Genomic DNA, 12,483 nt, shown 5'->3' on the forward strand with positions numbered 1-12,483 from the left:
TGTCATAGTTACATAATTAGTATGGTTGAAAAAAAGATACATGTCCATATGTCCATCATGAATGATGCCCCAGGAAGAGCAGACGGGGAATAAATGCAGCAGGTGCTGCAACCTCATTGTGTGACTGTGTATTAGTCTGCTGTGAAATAAGATGTTCTGCAACAGCTCTAGATGGAAAGTGCTACGGAGAGAGTAGGCAGGGTAGGAGGGCTGTGAGCTGAGGAAAAGTAATGTATTCTTGGAATCGTAGTACTGAGCAACTGCTCAACTTGGAGGTCAAATCAGGATGTACAGAACTAAGATCCCTAAACAATGGATTTTTGGTTGTTTCAGAGCTGGGGCGGAGAGGTAAGCAAATCTATGTTGAAGATTTATGGCAGGAGGATAACAAAGGAAGCAGCGTCTTATATCTTTGATGAAAGTATAAACGTAAAGATTATCCAGGATTGGGAAAAAAACCCATCAGCTTTGGCTAGGTTCACACTGCGTTTTTGCAATCCGTTTTTTTGTGTGCATCGGTTTTGATCCGTTTTTCCATTGACTTCCATTGTAAAGAAAAAAAAACGGATCAAAACGGATCTGTTTTTTTTTTTTTTTACGGACACAAAAACGTAGCTGACACTACTTTTGTGTCCTTTAAAAAAAAACGGATCCGTTTTAATCCATTTTTTTTTTTTACATCCGTAAACATCCGTTTTTATCCGTTTTTTGCAAAAAACAGATAAAAAAACGGATTGCAAAAGCGCAGTGGGAACCTAGCCTTTCTTTTAACGCCACTCTTGTCCTCATTTTCTATGTGATATTACAGCTCCATTTCAATAAAGTGAATGAGTTGTGGTGCCACACGCAACCAGAGGACAGGTGTGCTGCTGTTTTTGGAAGAAAGCCCCTATGTTTTTGATCCTAGATAAATCCTTTAATATTTGCAAATCTAGATTTCTGCTTTGTGTCGTAGGGGAGCACATAGACTACTGTGGATATGCAGTTCTTCCAATGGCTATTGAACAAGATATTCTAGCAGCTGTTCAACCTGTTGACTCTCATATTCTTCACTTATCCAATACAAATTCATCTTATTTGTGAGTATTTTTTACTTCCATTATTAACATAGCATGTATTTTTATATTTAAAATTCATTATTTTAAATTATTTTGTTTTGAATCCATCTACACCTCTAAGATCTCTCCATATTGTCTGATGGTAAGATTCCTAGAAGTTGTCAACTTTCCTGATTGTGGCCAGATTTGATTTACAGCAGATGTGATTCTATCCATCACTAATAAAAGCTGAGGGAGTCCGAGGTATACTAATTAAGAGCATTAGTATATGTAAAACTAAGACCAGGGAAATACATGATAATTTGCAAAAAAGGGTGGTTGACACTGAGCGACAGTGTATTAGTATTCCCTCGGAAGCTGCAAAGAGAAATTGGGATCAGGCCGAGACGATGTTTAACCCCTTAAGGTCAAAGCCAATTTTCGTTTTTGCGCTTTTGCTTTTTCCATTTTATGTTTAAAAGTCCATAGCGCTTATATTTTTTCACCTAGAGACTTATATGAGCGCTTGTTTTTTGCGAAACCATTTGTACTTTGCAATGGCAGGCATTATTTTTCCATAAAATATGCTTCGAAACCAGAAAAAAATCAAATTGAAAAAAAAAAAAACGAATTTGTTTTGATTTCGGGGAGTTTTGCATTTACGCTTTTCGCCCTGGGGTAAAACTGACTTGTTATGCTTGTTCCTCAAGTTGTTACGATTACAACGATATATAACATGTATAACTTTTATATTATCTGATGGCTTTTAAAAAATTCAAACCATTGTTAACAAATATATGTTCCTTAAAATCGCTCTATTCCCAGGCTTATAACTCTTTTATCCTTTGGTCTATGGGGCTGTGTGAGGTGTAATTTATCGCGCTATGAAGTGTACTTTCTATTAGTACCTTGATTGCGCATATACGACTTTTTGATCACTTTTTATTAAATTTTTTCTGGATTTCATGCGACCAAAAATGCGCAATTTTGCACTTTGGAATTTTTTTGCGCTGACGCCATTTACCGTGGACGATCAGGATTGTGATTAATTAATAGTTCGGGCGATTACGTGCGTGGCGATACCAAATATGTTTATTTATTTGTTTATTTATTTATTAATTCATATTTATAAAATGGGAAAAGGGGGGTGATTTGGACTTTTATTAGGGGAGGGGATTTTTTTATTAATAAAAACACTTTTTTGTACTTTTTTTTTTTTTACATCAACTAGAAGCCCCCCTGGGGGACTTGTATATACACAGCAAAGATCGATTAGATCGGTCATAGATTGCTATGGCCTGCTGCAGGCCACAGCAATCTATTGCCGAGTCGGGATCAGCGTCATTGCGACGCTGAGTGCCAGACCGGCCAGAAGAACGGATTTCCCCCCCCGCGATCGCATCACGGGGGGGGAGATCCGACCCACTAGACACCAGGGATGTTGTGCATGAAGCACTTCAATGCAGCTGTCAGGTTTGACAGCTGCATTGAAGTGCTTAATTAGCCGGCGCGGCAACGGGACCCGCGCCGGCTAATAGAGGCACTGCCCGGCTGCACATGTCAGCCGGGATCAGCGCCGTTCAGAGCGGGGTCCCGGCGGGACCATGGCGTACCAGGTACGTCATGGGTCGCTAAGGGGTTAAGGAACACCTAGAACAAACGGCAGACAATTAGAGATTCTTCCAGAATCTATCTTGCTTAGAGAGTGACGAGAGTACAGGTAGACTGCTAGCAAGAATAGCGTCTGTACAACAAGGCCCCTCATACATATCACAGCTTAGTGACTCTAGTGGCGTTCTCATATCAGAGGATAGTGATATATTACGTGCTATGACTGAATTTTATGAGGACACCTATTCTTCCGAAATGACTCACCCGGCTGCAGCGGTCAGAGACTATGGGGGATATTTATCAAAGGGTGTAAAATTTAGACTAGTGCAAACTGGCCACAGCGACCAATCACAGCTCCGCTTCCAGCTTTGGTGAAAGAAAAGAGGAGCTGTGATTGGTTGCTGGGGGAAGTTTGCACCAGTCTAAATTTTACACCCTTTGATAAATCTCCCCCTATGTATTTAGTATCGCTCTTCCTAGATTGTCAGCGGCGCAGAGAGATATGTTGGGCAGCCAGTTAACGCTGGAGGAACTGCACAACGCATTATCAGCATTTCCCAATAAACGTTCCCCAGGTATAGATGGACTCCCTGCTGGGTTTTTCAAAATGCATAGTAGTGATTAGAGATGAGCGAACCGGGTTTGGGTTCGAGTCGATTCGAACCCGAACGATCAGCATTTGATTAGCGGGGGCTGCAGACCTTGGATAAAGCTCTAAGGTTGTCTGGAAAACATGGATACCGCCAATGACTATATCCATGTTTTCCACATAGCCTTAGGGCTTTAGCCAACTTCAGCAGCCACCGCTAATCAAATGCCGAAAGTTTGGGTTCGAATCGACTCGAGCATGCTCCAGGTTCGCTCATTTCTAATAGTGATCTATTGGCTCATTTGCTTACCACCTTTAATAGTGCTGTTGAGGAGGGGAGACTACCTGCCTCGATGAGGGAGGCGGTTATTGTATTAATCCCTAAACTGGGGAAAGACCCTCTTCATATGGGATCATATAGGCCTATTTCATTGCTCTGTGTAGACATCAAGGTTTTGTCTAAAGCAATAGCCAACAGACTACTGAAAGTTTGATCCATCCTGGTGCAGAGAGATCAAATTGGATTTATGCCTGGCAAATCCACTGCCGATAATATTAGGAGGCTCTATTATAATCTGCAGGCTCCGAGGGAGGGAAAAGGGGGATGCAGGGCTGTGCTCTCACTCGACGCTGCCAAAGCTTTTTACCGTGTCGAGTGGGAGTATTCTCGCACATAGGCTTCGGCCCTACCTATATCTCATGGATCCAACTGCTGTACTCTGGCCCCTCTGCCAGACTTAGGGTTAATGGCCTTTTATCAGAACTCAGAACCCTTTGCCCTGAACCGAGGCACTCGACAGGGATGCCCCCTCTCCCCATTTCTCTTTGCATTTGCAATAGAACCGTTGGCCTGTCTAATCAGAACCTCAGAGGAGATTGTGGGATTCAGGCATGGCAGCATAGAGGACCGCATTGCCTTATATGCGGATGATATGCTGCTATTTTTGGGTGATATTTCTCAGTCTTTGCTGCCTGTCATGATATCCTCCTTTGGCCAGTTCTCTGGTTTACTTATCAACTGGGACAAGTCTGCTTTACTGCCTCTGGACCCCTTGCCATCTAGGGCTCTGGTTGAAGCATATGGAATCCCGATGGCGAACGGTTTTCGGTACTTGGGAATTCAGGTGGATCCCGATATTACTAAATATATAGCGCTCAATCTGTCTCCACTCTTAACTAGGGTGGCCCAAAAAGTTAAAACCTGGCACCGGCTTTCTCTTTCTCTAGTAGGTCGAGCTAACCTTACAAAAATGATACTGATGCCTCAGTTCTTATACGTCTTACATAATGCCCCCGTATGGATTCCGGCTGTTTATTTTAAGAAAATCCATACCCTTTACAGGGATTTGATTTGGGATGGAAAGGTTCCTAGAATTAGACTTGACACCTTACAAAAGGGTAAGGAGGCGGGTGGTCTAGCGGTACCCAACCCATATTTATATTACCTGGCAGCACAGTTCCAACAGCTTAGAGGTTGGGGAGGATTAGAATATAGTACCCCATCTGGGTTGTTATTCTCTGAGGCGGCGGGAGGACAATGCCCAATATTCTTACTAGAGATAGCGTCTCAGACGAGGCCACCAGATGTCCCGGTCCTATTGCATATGCTCCGTAGAATATGGGCTCAGATTAAGATATTTCTGAAATGTACACATCATACTAAGTATACCTTTCTGTGGGGAAATTCAGGGTTCACTCATTTATTTAAACTGGACGGCATGGCGTATTGGAAGGATAAGGGGCTAATGGTAGTGTCACAGCTGTATCTTAATGGTATATTTAAATCGTTTGCACAGTTGCAGGCGGACCTGGACCTGCCCCATTCAGCGTTCTTCAGGTACTTACAACTCCAACATGCAGTGGAGTCCCAATTTGGGGGCCTGTCTCTGGAAATATCCTCTCATTACATCCTAGATTTGGTACTTAAAGCTAAAGACTCTAAGGGACTCATATCTATTATCTATAGGAAGCTATTGGATTCCTACCATGACTGTAGACCATTAGAGATTAAGAGTTGCTTGGAGGAGGATGTGGGTCCCATCACCGCTAAGCAATGGGCAGAGCTGCTAGCTTTAACCCCTAAATTATCGGTATCAGAAACTTACCGTACATTACAACTTTTTGATTCACCGAGTTTATAGAACACCCAGACTATTGCATAGGATAAGGCTTCGCCCGAATGCTGATTGCCCACGATGCGCTGCTGAGGACGCCCACATTCTGCATCTCATGTGGTCCTGCCCAGAACTAGAGTGCTTCTAGAGAGACACTTTGGTGCTGATTAAGAGAATCCATAAGGTCATAATACCGCCAGAACCACTCAAGTGTATATTGGGTCTAGTGTCATCAGATGAAGAACCCTCGGGACTTGAGTGTGCAGTCTGCAGGGTGCTCTATCAGGCATGCAAACTTATAGCGCAATACTGGATCCAGCCGACTGCACCAACAGTCACTGAATGGATCTCCAGATTAAATGTGGTCATTCGCTTGGAGAAAGGTGTTTATAAGTAAAGAAAAGCCATGTTCAAATTCAAGTCTATTTGGGGCCCATGGATTGACACCCCTAGACTGCCTACTCGGTTCTTAAAAAGGACTGCCATGGAGTCCTTTCTAATGCTGGTGGATCAGAATAGAAGGGAGAGGGGCATTGATTAGTCACTTAACTTAACAGTACCTTTTTTGCTTTGTGTCTTTAGCCTGTGTGGCATGTTATTGCACTGGACCCAATATCCTAGATGGCAACTGTAGATGGAATGGGCTGGAGAGCCTGCTCTCTGTGAACATGGGATTTTCCATCCATGACTGTGTAGGGACTGGTCCCCCTCACGTCCGCTGCCTGCAGGATAGGATGCTGTTCTTAATAGTGTCAACAACTTTCTATTCTTTTGATGTTTAGACTGCACTGAGAATGTTTTCCATTGATAGGAGACTGGTTTATATTTTTGTATTTGTAGGATTATTTCAAATCCCCTTCTCTTGAGAGAGACAACCTCCACTGATTGTATTTTGTGATTGTATATGTTCCGGTTAGAGGGAAACTAATTGGGAGGTGGGTGCGACAGTTTGATGGGCGGGGGGGGGGGGGGGTGTATTGGGGAGAAAAAATGTATTGTGTGTAGAAAAAAGTTTCAATAAAAAAAATCTGATTTGAAACAAATAAAAGCTGAGGGAGCATCCCTCCTAAAACTGAATGTAGCTTGTTTTACAAAAACAAATTCCTTTTTGAACATCCACAAAATATATAAGTGATATTCTCACCCCCTTTCTGTATGAGGACTTCTGTACACAGCTTTAAGGCCTTAACCCTTAGGGGACACAGCCAGTTTTGGTGTTTATGACACGGCCAAATTTTCCAAATATGACATGTGTCACTTTATATATTAATAACTCTGGAATGCTTTTACTGATCCTTGTGGTTCCAAGATTGTTTTTTCGTGACATGTTCTACTTTGTTAGTGGTACATTTGGGCCAATACCTTTAACTTTTTTTTGTGAAAAACTCTAAAATGTTGTGAAAAATTGAAAAAAATTGCATTTCTCTAAATTTGAAAGTCTCTGCCATTAAGGAAGATAGTTCTACCACAAAGGATATTGATTAATTCATATCTATAACATGTCTACTTTATGTTGGCAGCATTTGGTGAATATGTTTTAACTTTTTTAGGATTTTAGAGGCCGTTATTGTTTAGTAGCAATTTTCCTAAATTTTTGTGTAAATTTAAACTCAGAATTTTTTAGGGTCTAGTTCAGTTTTGAAGCATATTCTAGAGGCCTGTATACAAGAAACCCCCATAATTCACCCCATTTTGAACTCTTCACCCTTTGTAGTATTCAAATTGACATTTAAAACAGTTTTTAACCCTTTAGGCATTTCACAGGAATAACTGCAAAGTAAGCGTGAAAAGTAAAAATTTCCATTTTCTTGGCAGATATTCCAATTCAATCCTATTTCTTTCATACCGCACAGCTATAAAAAGTGAAATGCAATAAAACATTTATTCCTCTGAATCTGCAGTTTTTACAAATACCCCATTTGTGGACGTAAAGTGTTGTGCAGGCGCACAACATGGCTCAGAAGAGAAGGAGCCCCCTTTAAATTTTGGAGTGTGGATTTGGCTGGAATAAATGTAGGAGACCATGTTACAGTTACAGAGCCCCCCCTAGTGCTGAGACAGTGGGAACCCCCCACAAGTGACCCCATTTTGAAAACTTCACCCCATAAGGAATGTAACAAGGGGTACAGTGGGCATTTGGACCCTACAGGTTTTTCACAGTTTTTTGCAAAAGTGGGCCGTGAAAATGAAAAATCACATTTTTCACACTTATACATTGGTGAAACCCCAAATTTTTCAAATTTCAAAACAGTTGGAGGAGAAAAAGCCCCCCGATATTTGTAAAACAATTTCTCCTGAGCACAGAAATACCCCATTAGTGAACATAAAGTATTGTATGGGCGCGCAACAGGGCTCAGAAGAGAAGGAGCACCTCTGTCTGTGTGTGCTCTCCTGCTCTAGCAGTAAATGCACGGACATTTACTGACACTTACTAACGGACATTGACTGATGCTTACTCACAATTACTTATGGATGCTGACTGACAATAACTAACGGACACTGATGCTTAGTAATGGACACTGACTGACGCTTACGTACACTTACTAATGGACGCTGACTGAAGCTTACTTACAGATGCTGACTGACGATTACTAACGGAGGCTGATTGATGCTCAATAACGGACACTGACCGACTCTTACTAACGGACACTGACTGATGCTGGCTGACACTTACTTACGGAAGGTGACTGACGCTTGCTGACACCTGCTAATGGACGCTGACTGACTCTTACTAATGGACATTGACTGATACTGACGCTTACTAACGGACACTGACTGACACCGATGCTTACTAACGGACGTTGACTGATACTGACGGACACTGACTGACACTGACGCTAACGGACGCTGACTGACGCTTACTAACGGACGCTGACTGACGGACGCTGACTGACGCATACTAACGGACGCTGACTGACGCATACTAACGGACGCTGACTGACGCATACTAACGGACGCTGACTGATGCTTACTAACAAACGCTGACTGACGCATACTAACGGACGCTGACTGACGGACACTAAGTAAGATCTCCCTTATTACTGGGAGATCACAGGGGAGGGGGCACTTTTTAGTGTGTGTGTGTGTGTGTTTTACACTATATGGATGCAGGCTCTGATCCCTCACAAAGTCAGGGATCAGAACCTGCATCCATGATCAGATACTGTGATTGACAGCTCTGATCACAGAGCTGCCAATCACAGTATATAGCAGCATGTACCAGCGTCATTACACAGGCACTGGTACATGCTGCTGCAGCAGGAGGGGGTCACAGCAGAGATCGCTCCTTCCCCCACCTCCTCGCAGCACTGGCTCCCCGGTCCGGAACTCACTCTGAGCTCCGGGATCCGGCGAGCCAGTGCTGCTGCCAGGAGGAGGGGGAAGGAGCGACCTTGACTGTGGCCCTCCGGTGAGTACCGGCAGAGGAGCGGCGGCGGCGATTGGGGGGAGAGATGGCACAGCAGCAGGGGGAGGATCTGGGGAGGACACGGCATCAGAGGAGGGGGGGGACGGAGGACGGAGGACACGGCATCAGAGGGGGGAGGGCAGACGGAGGACACCGCATCAGAGGGGGAGGGGGGAGGGAGGACGGAGGACACGCCATCAGGGGAGGGGGAACGGAGGACACGCCATCAGGGGAGGGGGAACGGAGGACACGCAATCAGGGGAGGGGGAACGGAGGACACGCCATCAGGGGAGGGGGAACGGAGGACACGCCATCAGGGGAGGGGGAACGGAGGACACGCCATCAGGGGAGGGGGAACGGAGGACACGCCATCAGGGGAGGGGGAACGGAGGACACGCCATCAGGGGAGGGGGAACGGAGGACACGCCATCAGGGGAGGGGGAACGGAGGACACGCCATCAGGGGAGGGGAAACAGAGGACACACCATCAGGGGAGGGGGATGGCCGGGACCGGGGATTTACCGCTTGCTTCACCGGCAACAGTGGATTGTTACCGATCCACTGATGCCGGTGATCGCCTGTGCTGGACCCCTTCAGGGGGTCCAGCAGCAGCTACACTAAACTGTCAGCTATCAGCTGACAGTTTAGTTTCAGCTCCCGGTCACTGTTTGTGTAAACAGTGAGCACCGGGAGCCGGGAAGTTATTGTACGTCCTGGTGCGGAAAGTAACCTCCTGCCAGGACGTACAATAACGTCCTGGTGCGGCTAGGGGTTAATAACAAAAAAGTGACATGTCATTTCTTTGAGCAGAGAGCGATGGCAGCGGAGGTGGGATTCCGACGTTCTTGCTCAGTGTGAACGGGGCCTTACCTAATGACTGTTGACCCCAGGCTTTTCTGTGGCAGCCATTTTGTGACAATGACATCATCAAGAGGGAGGTGGGTCTAAGCCCTGTTAAGCCAGCCTCCCTTTGTCAGATGACTCAGGTTGCTCAGCTCTGATTGGGTGAGCAATCTGTAACCCATCCAACAGTTTTACAGAGTCAGTTAGACATCACAGGAGACAAAGTGCATCATGGGAAAGCCCAAAACAGGAAGTTAAGAAAAAATGAAGACCCCAACTAAAGCTTCAGTTCAGGTTTTTTTTTTTTTTTTTTTTATCAGCGCCGGATTTGTTCTATAAATTCCAGACTTGTAGCCATCAAGACATACGGAGCATCAGTGATACCTTTCAAGCTGACATGGAGCCCATAGACATAGGAATGGTTACCGCTTCACAAACAGGATATGTTATGTCTACCTGTTTAAAGGTAAAATGTTACAGAAAGAAACAAACCCCCATACATACAGCTCTTGGACACACCGCATCAGTGGAGGAGGTAAAGTGCCTTTTTTCACAGATGAATTCATTTAGTCAAATTCTAAACAGTGACCCAAAATGGTGGGCGTAGATCCAGACGAACATATGAAGTAGATTAAAATACATTTATTGTATAAAAACATTAATGGCGACACAACGCGTTTCCAAACCAAACTGGTTTCTTTCTCAAGTGTCATCTGCCTCACACCCCACTTTACCTACATATATATCCACCTTCTTGATGACGTCAGCATTTAGTGATAGGTTGAACACTTTGACCCCTAGTGAACCCAAGGGATGGTAGCTTTCAATTACAAAAACACATATACACTCTTGTATGGAATACATAAACCCATTAAAAAAAAAATATATAACAACCATTAATTTTTTATTTTTTTTAACAAACATTCTCAATAGTTTCATTCAAACCATAAGGTGATAAAGTGCATAATTTGAAGATCCAATACGATTCACGATTGATAAGGTCCCTGTATCTATTGCAGCGTGTCTCCGGGATGTGTTCTAAAATTGTTAAAGTAAGGTGCTTGGGGTCACTGATATGTTTTAGAAAAAAATGTTTCGAGACACTATGTAATAAATATCCTTTTCGGATATTTGACCGATGTTTATTCATGAGGGAACGCACGTCTGAACAGTGCGTCCCACATATTGTAGTCTACATGAGCACTCCAAAAGATAAACTACAAATTGTGTGGAGCAATTAGAAAGGCCTGTGGCAGAAAAAATTTCTCCAGTACTCTGAGATGTAAAAGTAGTACCTGGATTTCGGGGTATCCAATCACAACAGAGACACCTTGCATTGAAACATTTCACAGTTCCTAGTGTTCTATCTCCATCCCTCTTATTTCTCGCCTGTATGACGTTGTTTGTATCCCTTTTGGGTATTCTACTTGGGGCAAGGTAATTACGTAGACTCTTTGTTTTTCGAAAAATTATATTGGGATTTTTTGGGATACTAGATTTTAAAATAGGATCATCCCGAAGAATTGACCAGTTTTTTTGTAGATATTTCTTAATCTGCATAGCCCCACAATTATACTCGGTCGTGAAATGGAGTCCAAATTCATTATTAAAATGTTTTATTATTAAATGTTTTCTTTTTATTTATATTTATATTACTTTTTTCTTTCATTTTTTTCAATATATTTCCTTGTGTTGTGGACTTATTTAGATTATATGCATTTTTTAAAATTCTTTTATTCTTTTATGCATATAATCTAAATAAGTCCACAACACAAGGAAATATATTGAAAAAAATTAAGGAAAAAAGTAACATAAATATAAAGAAAAAGAAAACATTTAATAATGAATTTGGACTCCATTTCACGACCGAGTATAATTGTGGGGCTATGCAGATTAAGAAATATCTACAAAAAAACTGGTCAATTCTTCGGGATGATCCTATTTTAAAATCTAGTATCCCAAAAAATCCCAATATAATTTTTCGAAGAACAAAGAGTCTACGTAATTACCTTGCCCCAAGTAGAATACCCAAAAGGGATACAAACAACGTCATACAGGCGAGAAATAAGAGGGATGGAGATAGAACACTAGGAACTGTGAAATGTTTCAATGCAAGGTGTCTCTGTTGTGATTGGATACCCCGAAATCCAGGTACTACTTTTACATCTCAGAGTACTGGAGAAATTTTTTCTGCCACAGGCCTTTCTAATTGCTCCACACAATTTGTAGTTTATCTTTTGGAGTGCTCATGTAGACTACAATATGTGGGACGCACTGTTCAGACAGTGCGTTCCCGCATGAATAAACATCGGTCAAATATCCGAAAAGGATATTTATTACATAGTGTCTCGAAACATTTTTTTCTAAAACATAACAGTGACCCCAAGCACCTTACTTTAACAATTTTAGAACACATCCCGGAGACACGCTGCAATAGATACAGGCACCTTATCAATCGTGAATCGTATTGGATCTTCAAATTATGCACTTTATCACCTTATGGTTTGAATGAAACTATTGAGAATGTTCGTAAAAAAAAAAAAAAATTAATGGTTGTTTTATATATATATATATATATATATATATATATATATATATATTTATGGGTTTATGTATTCCATACAAGAGTGTATATGTGTTTTTGTAATTGAAAGCTACCATCCCTTGGGTTCACTAGGGGTCAAAGTGTTCAACCTATCACTAAATGCTGACGTCATCAAGAAGGTGGATATATATGTAGGTAAAGTGGGGTGTGAGGCAGATGACACTTGAGAAAGAAACCAGTTCGGTTTGGAAACGAGTTGTGTCGCCATTAATGTATTTTATACAATAAATGTATGCGTTTGTTGAGTGTTGTGCCTCTCCATTGCACAACCGCATCAG

General features: G+C 42.6%; 1 protein-coding gene across 3 annotated transcripts in view; it reads left to right on the top strand.

Annotated features, from left to right (window-relative positions):
* Positions 1-12,483, top strand: part of GALK2 (galactokinase 2) — a 172,797-nt gene that overhangs the window by 37,101 nt on the left and 123,213 nt on the right. For 2 of the 3 annotated variants that reach the window (XM_069983250.1, XM_069983267.1), the window contains exon 3: positions 956-1,079. The exons of the other annotated variant lie outside the window; for it this stretch is intronic. In XM_069983250.1, the coding sequence (XP_069839351.1) occupies positions 956-1,079 (124 nt within the window). The remainder of the gene's footprint in view (positions 1-955; positions 1,080-12,483) is intronic. 3 annotated transcript variants of the gene reach the window in all.

This window comes from Dendropsophus ebraccatus, chromosome 1 (assembly GCF_027789765.1).
Source record: "Dendropsophus ebraccatus isolate aDenEbr1 chromosome 1, aDenEbr1.pat, whole genome shotgun sequence".
Lineage (NCBI taxonomy): Eukaryota > Metazoa > Chordata > Amphibia > Anura > Hylidae > Dendropsophus > Dendropsophus ebraccatus.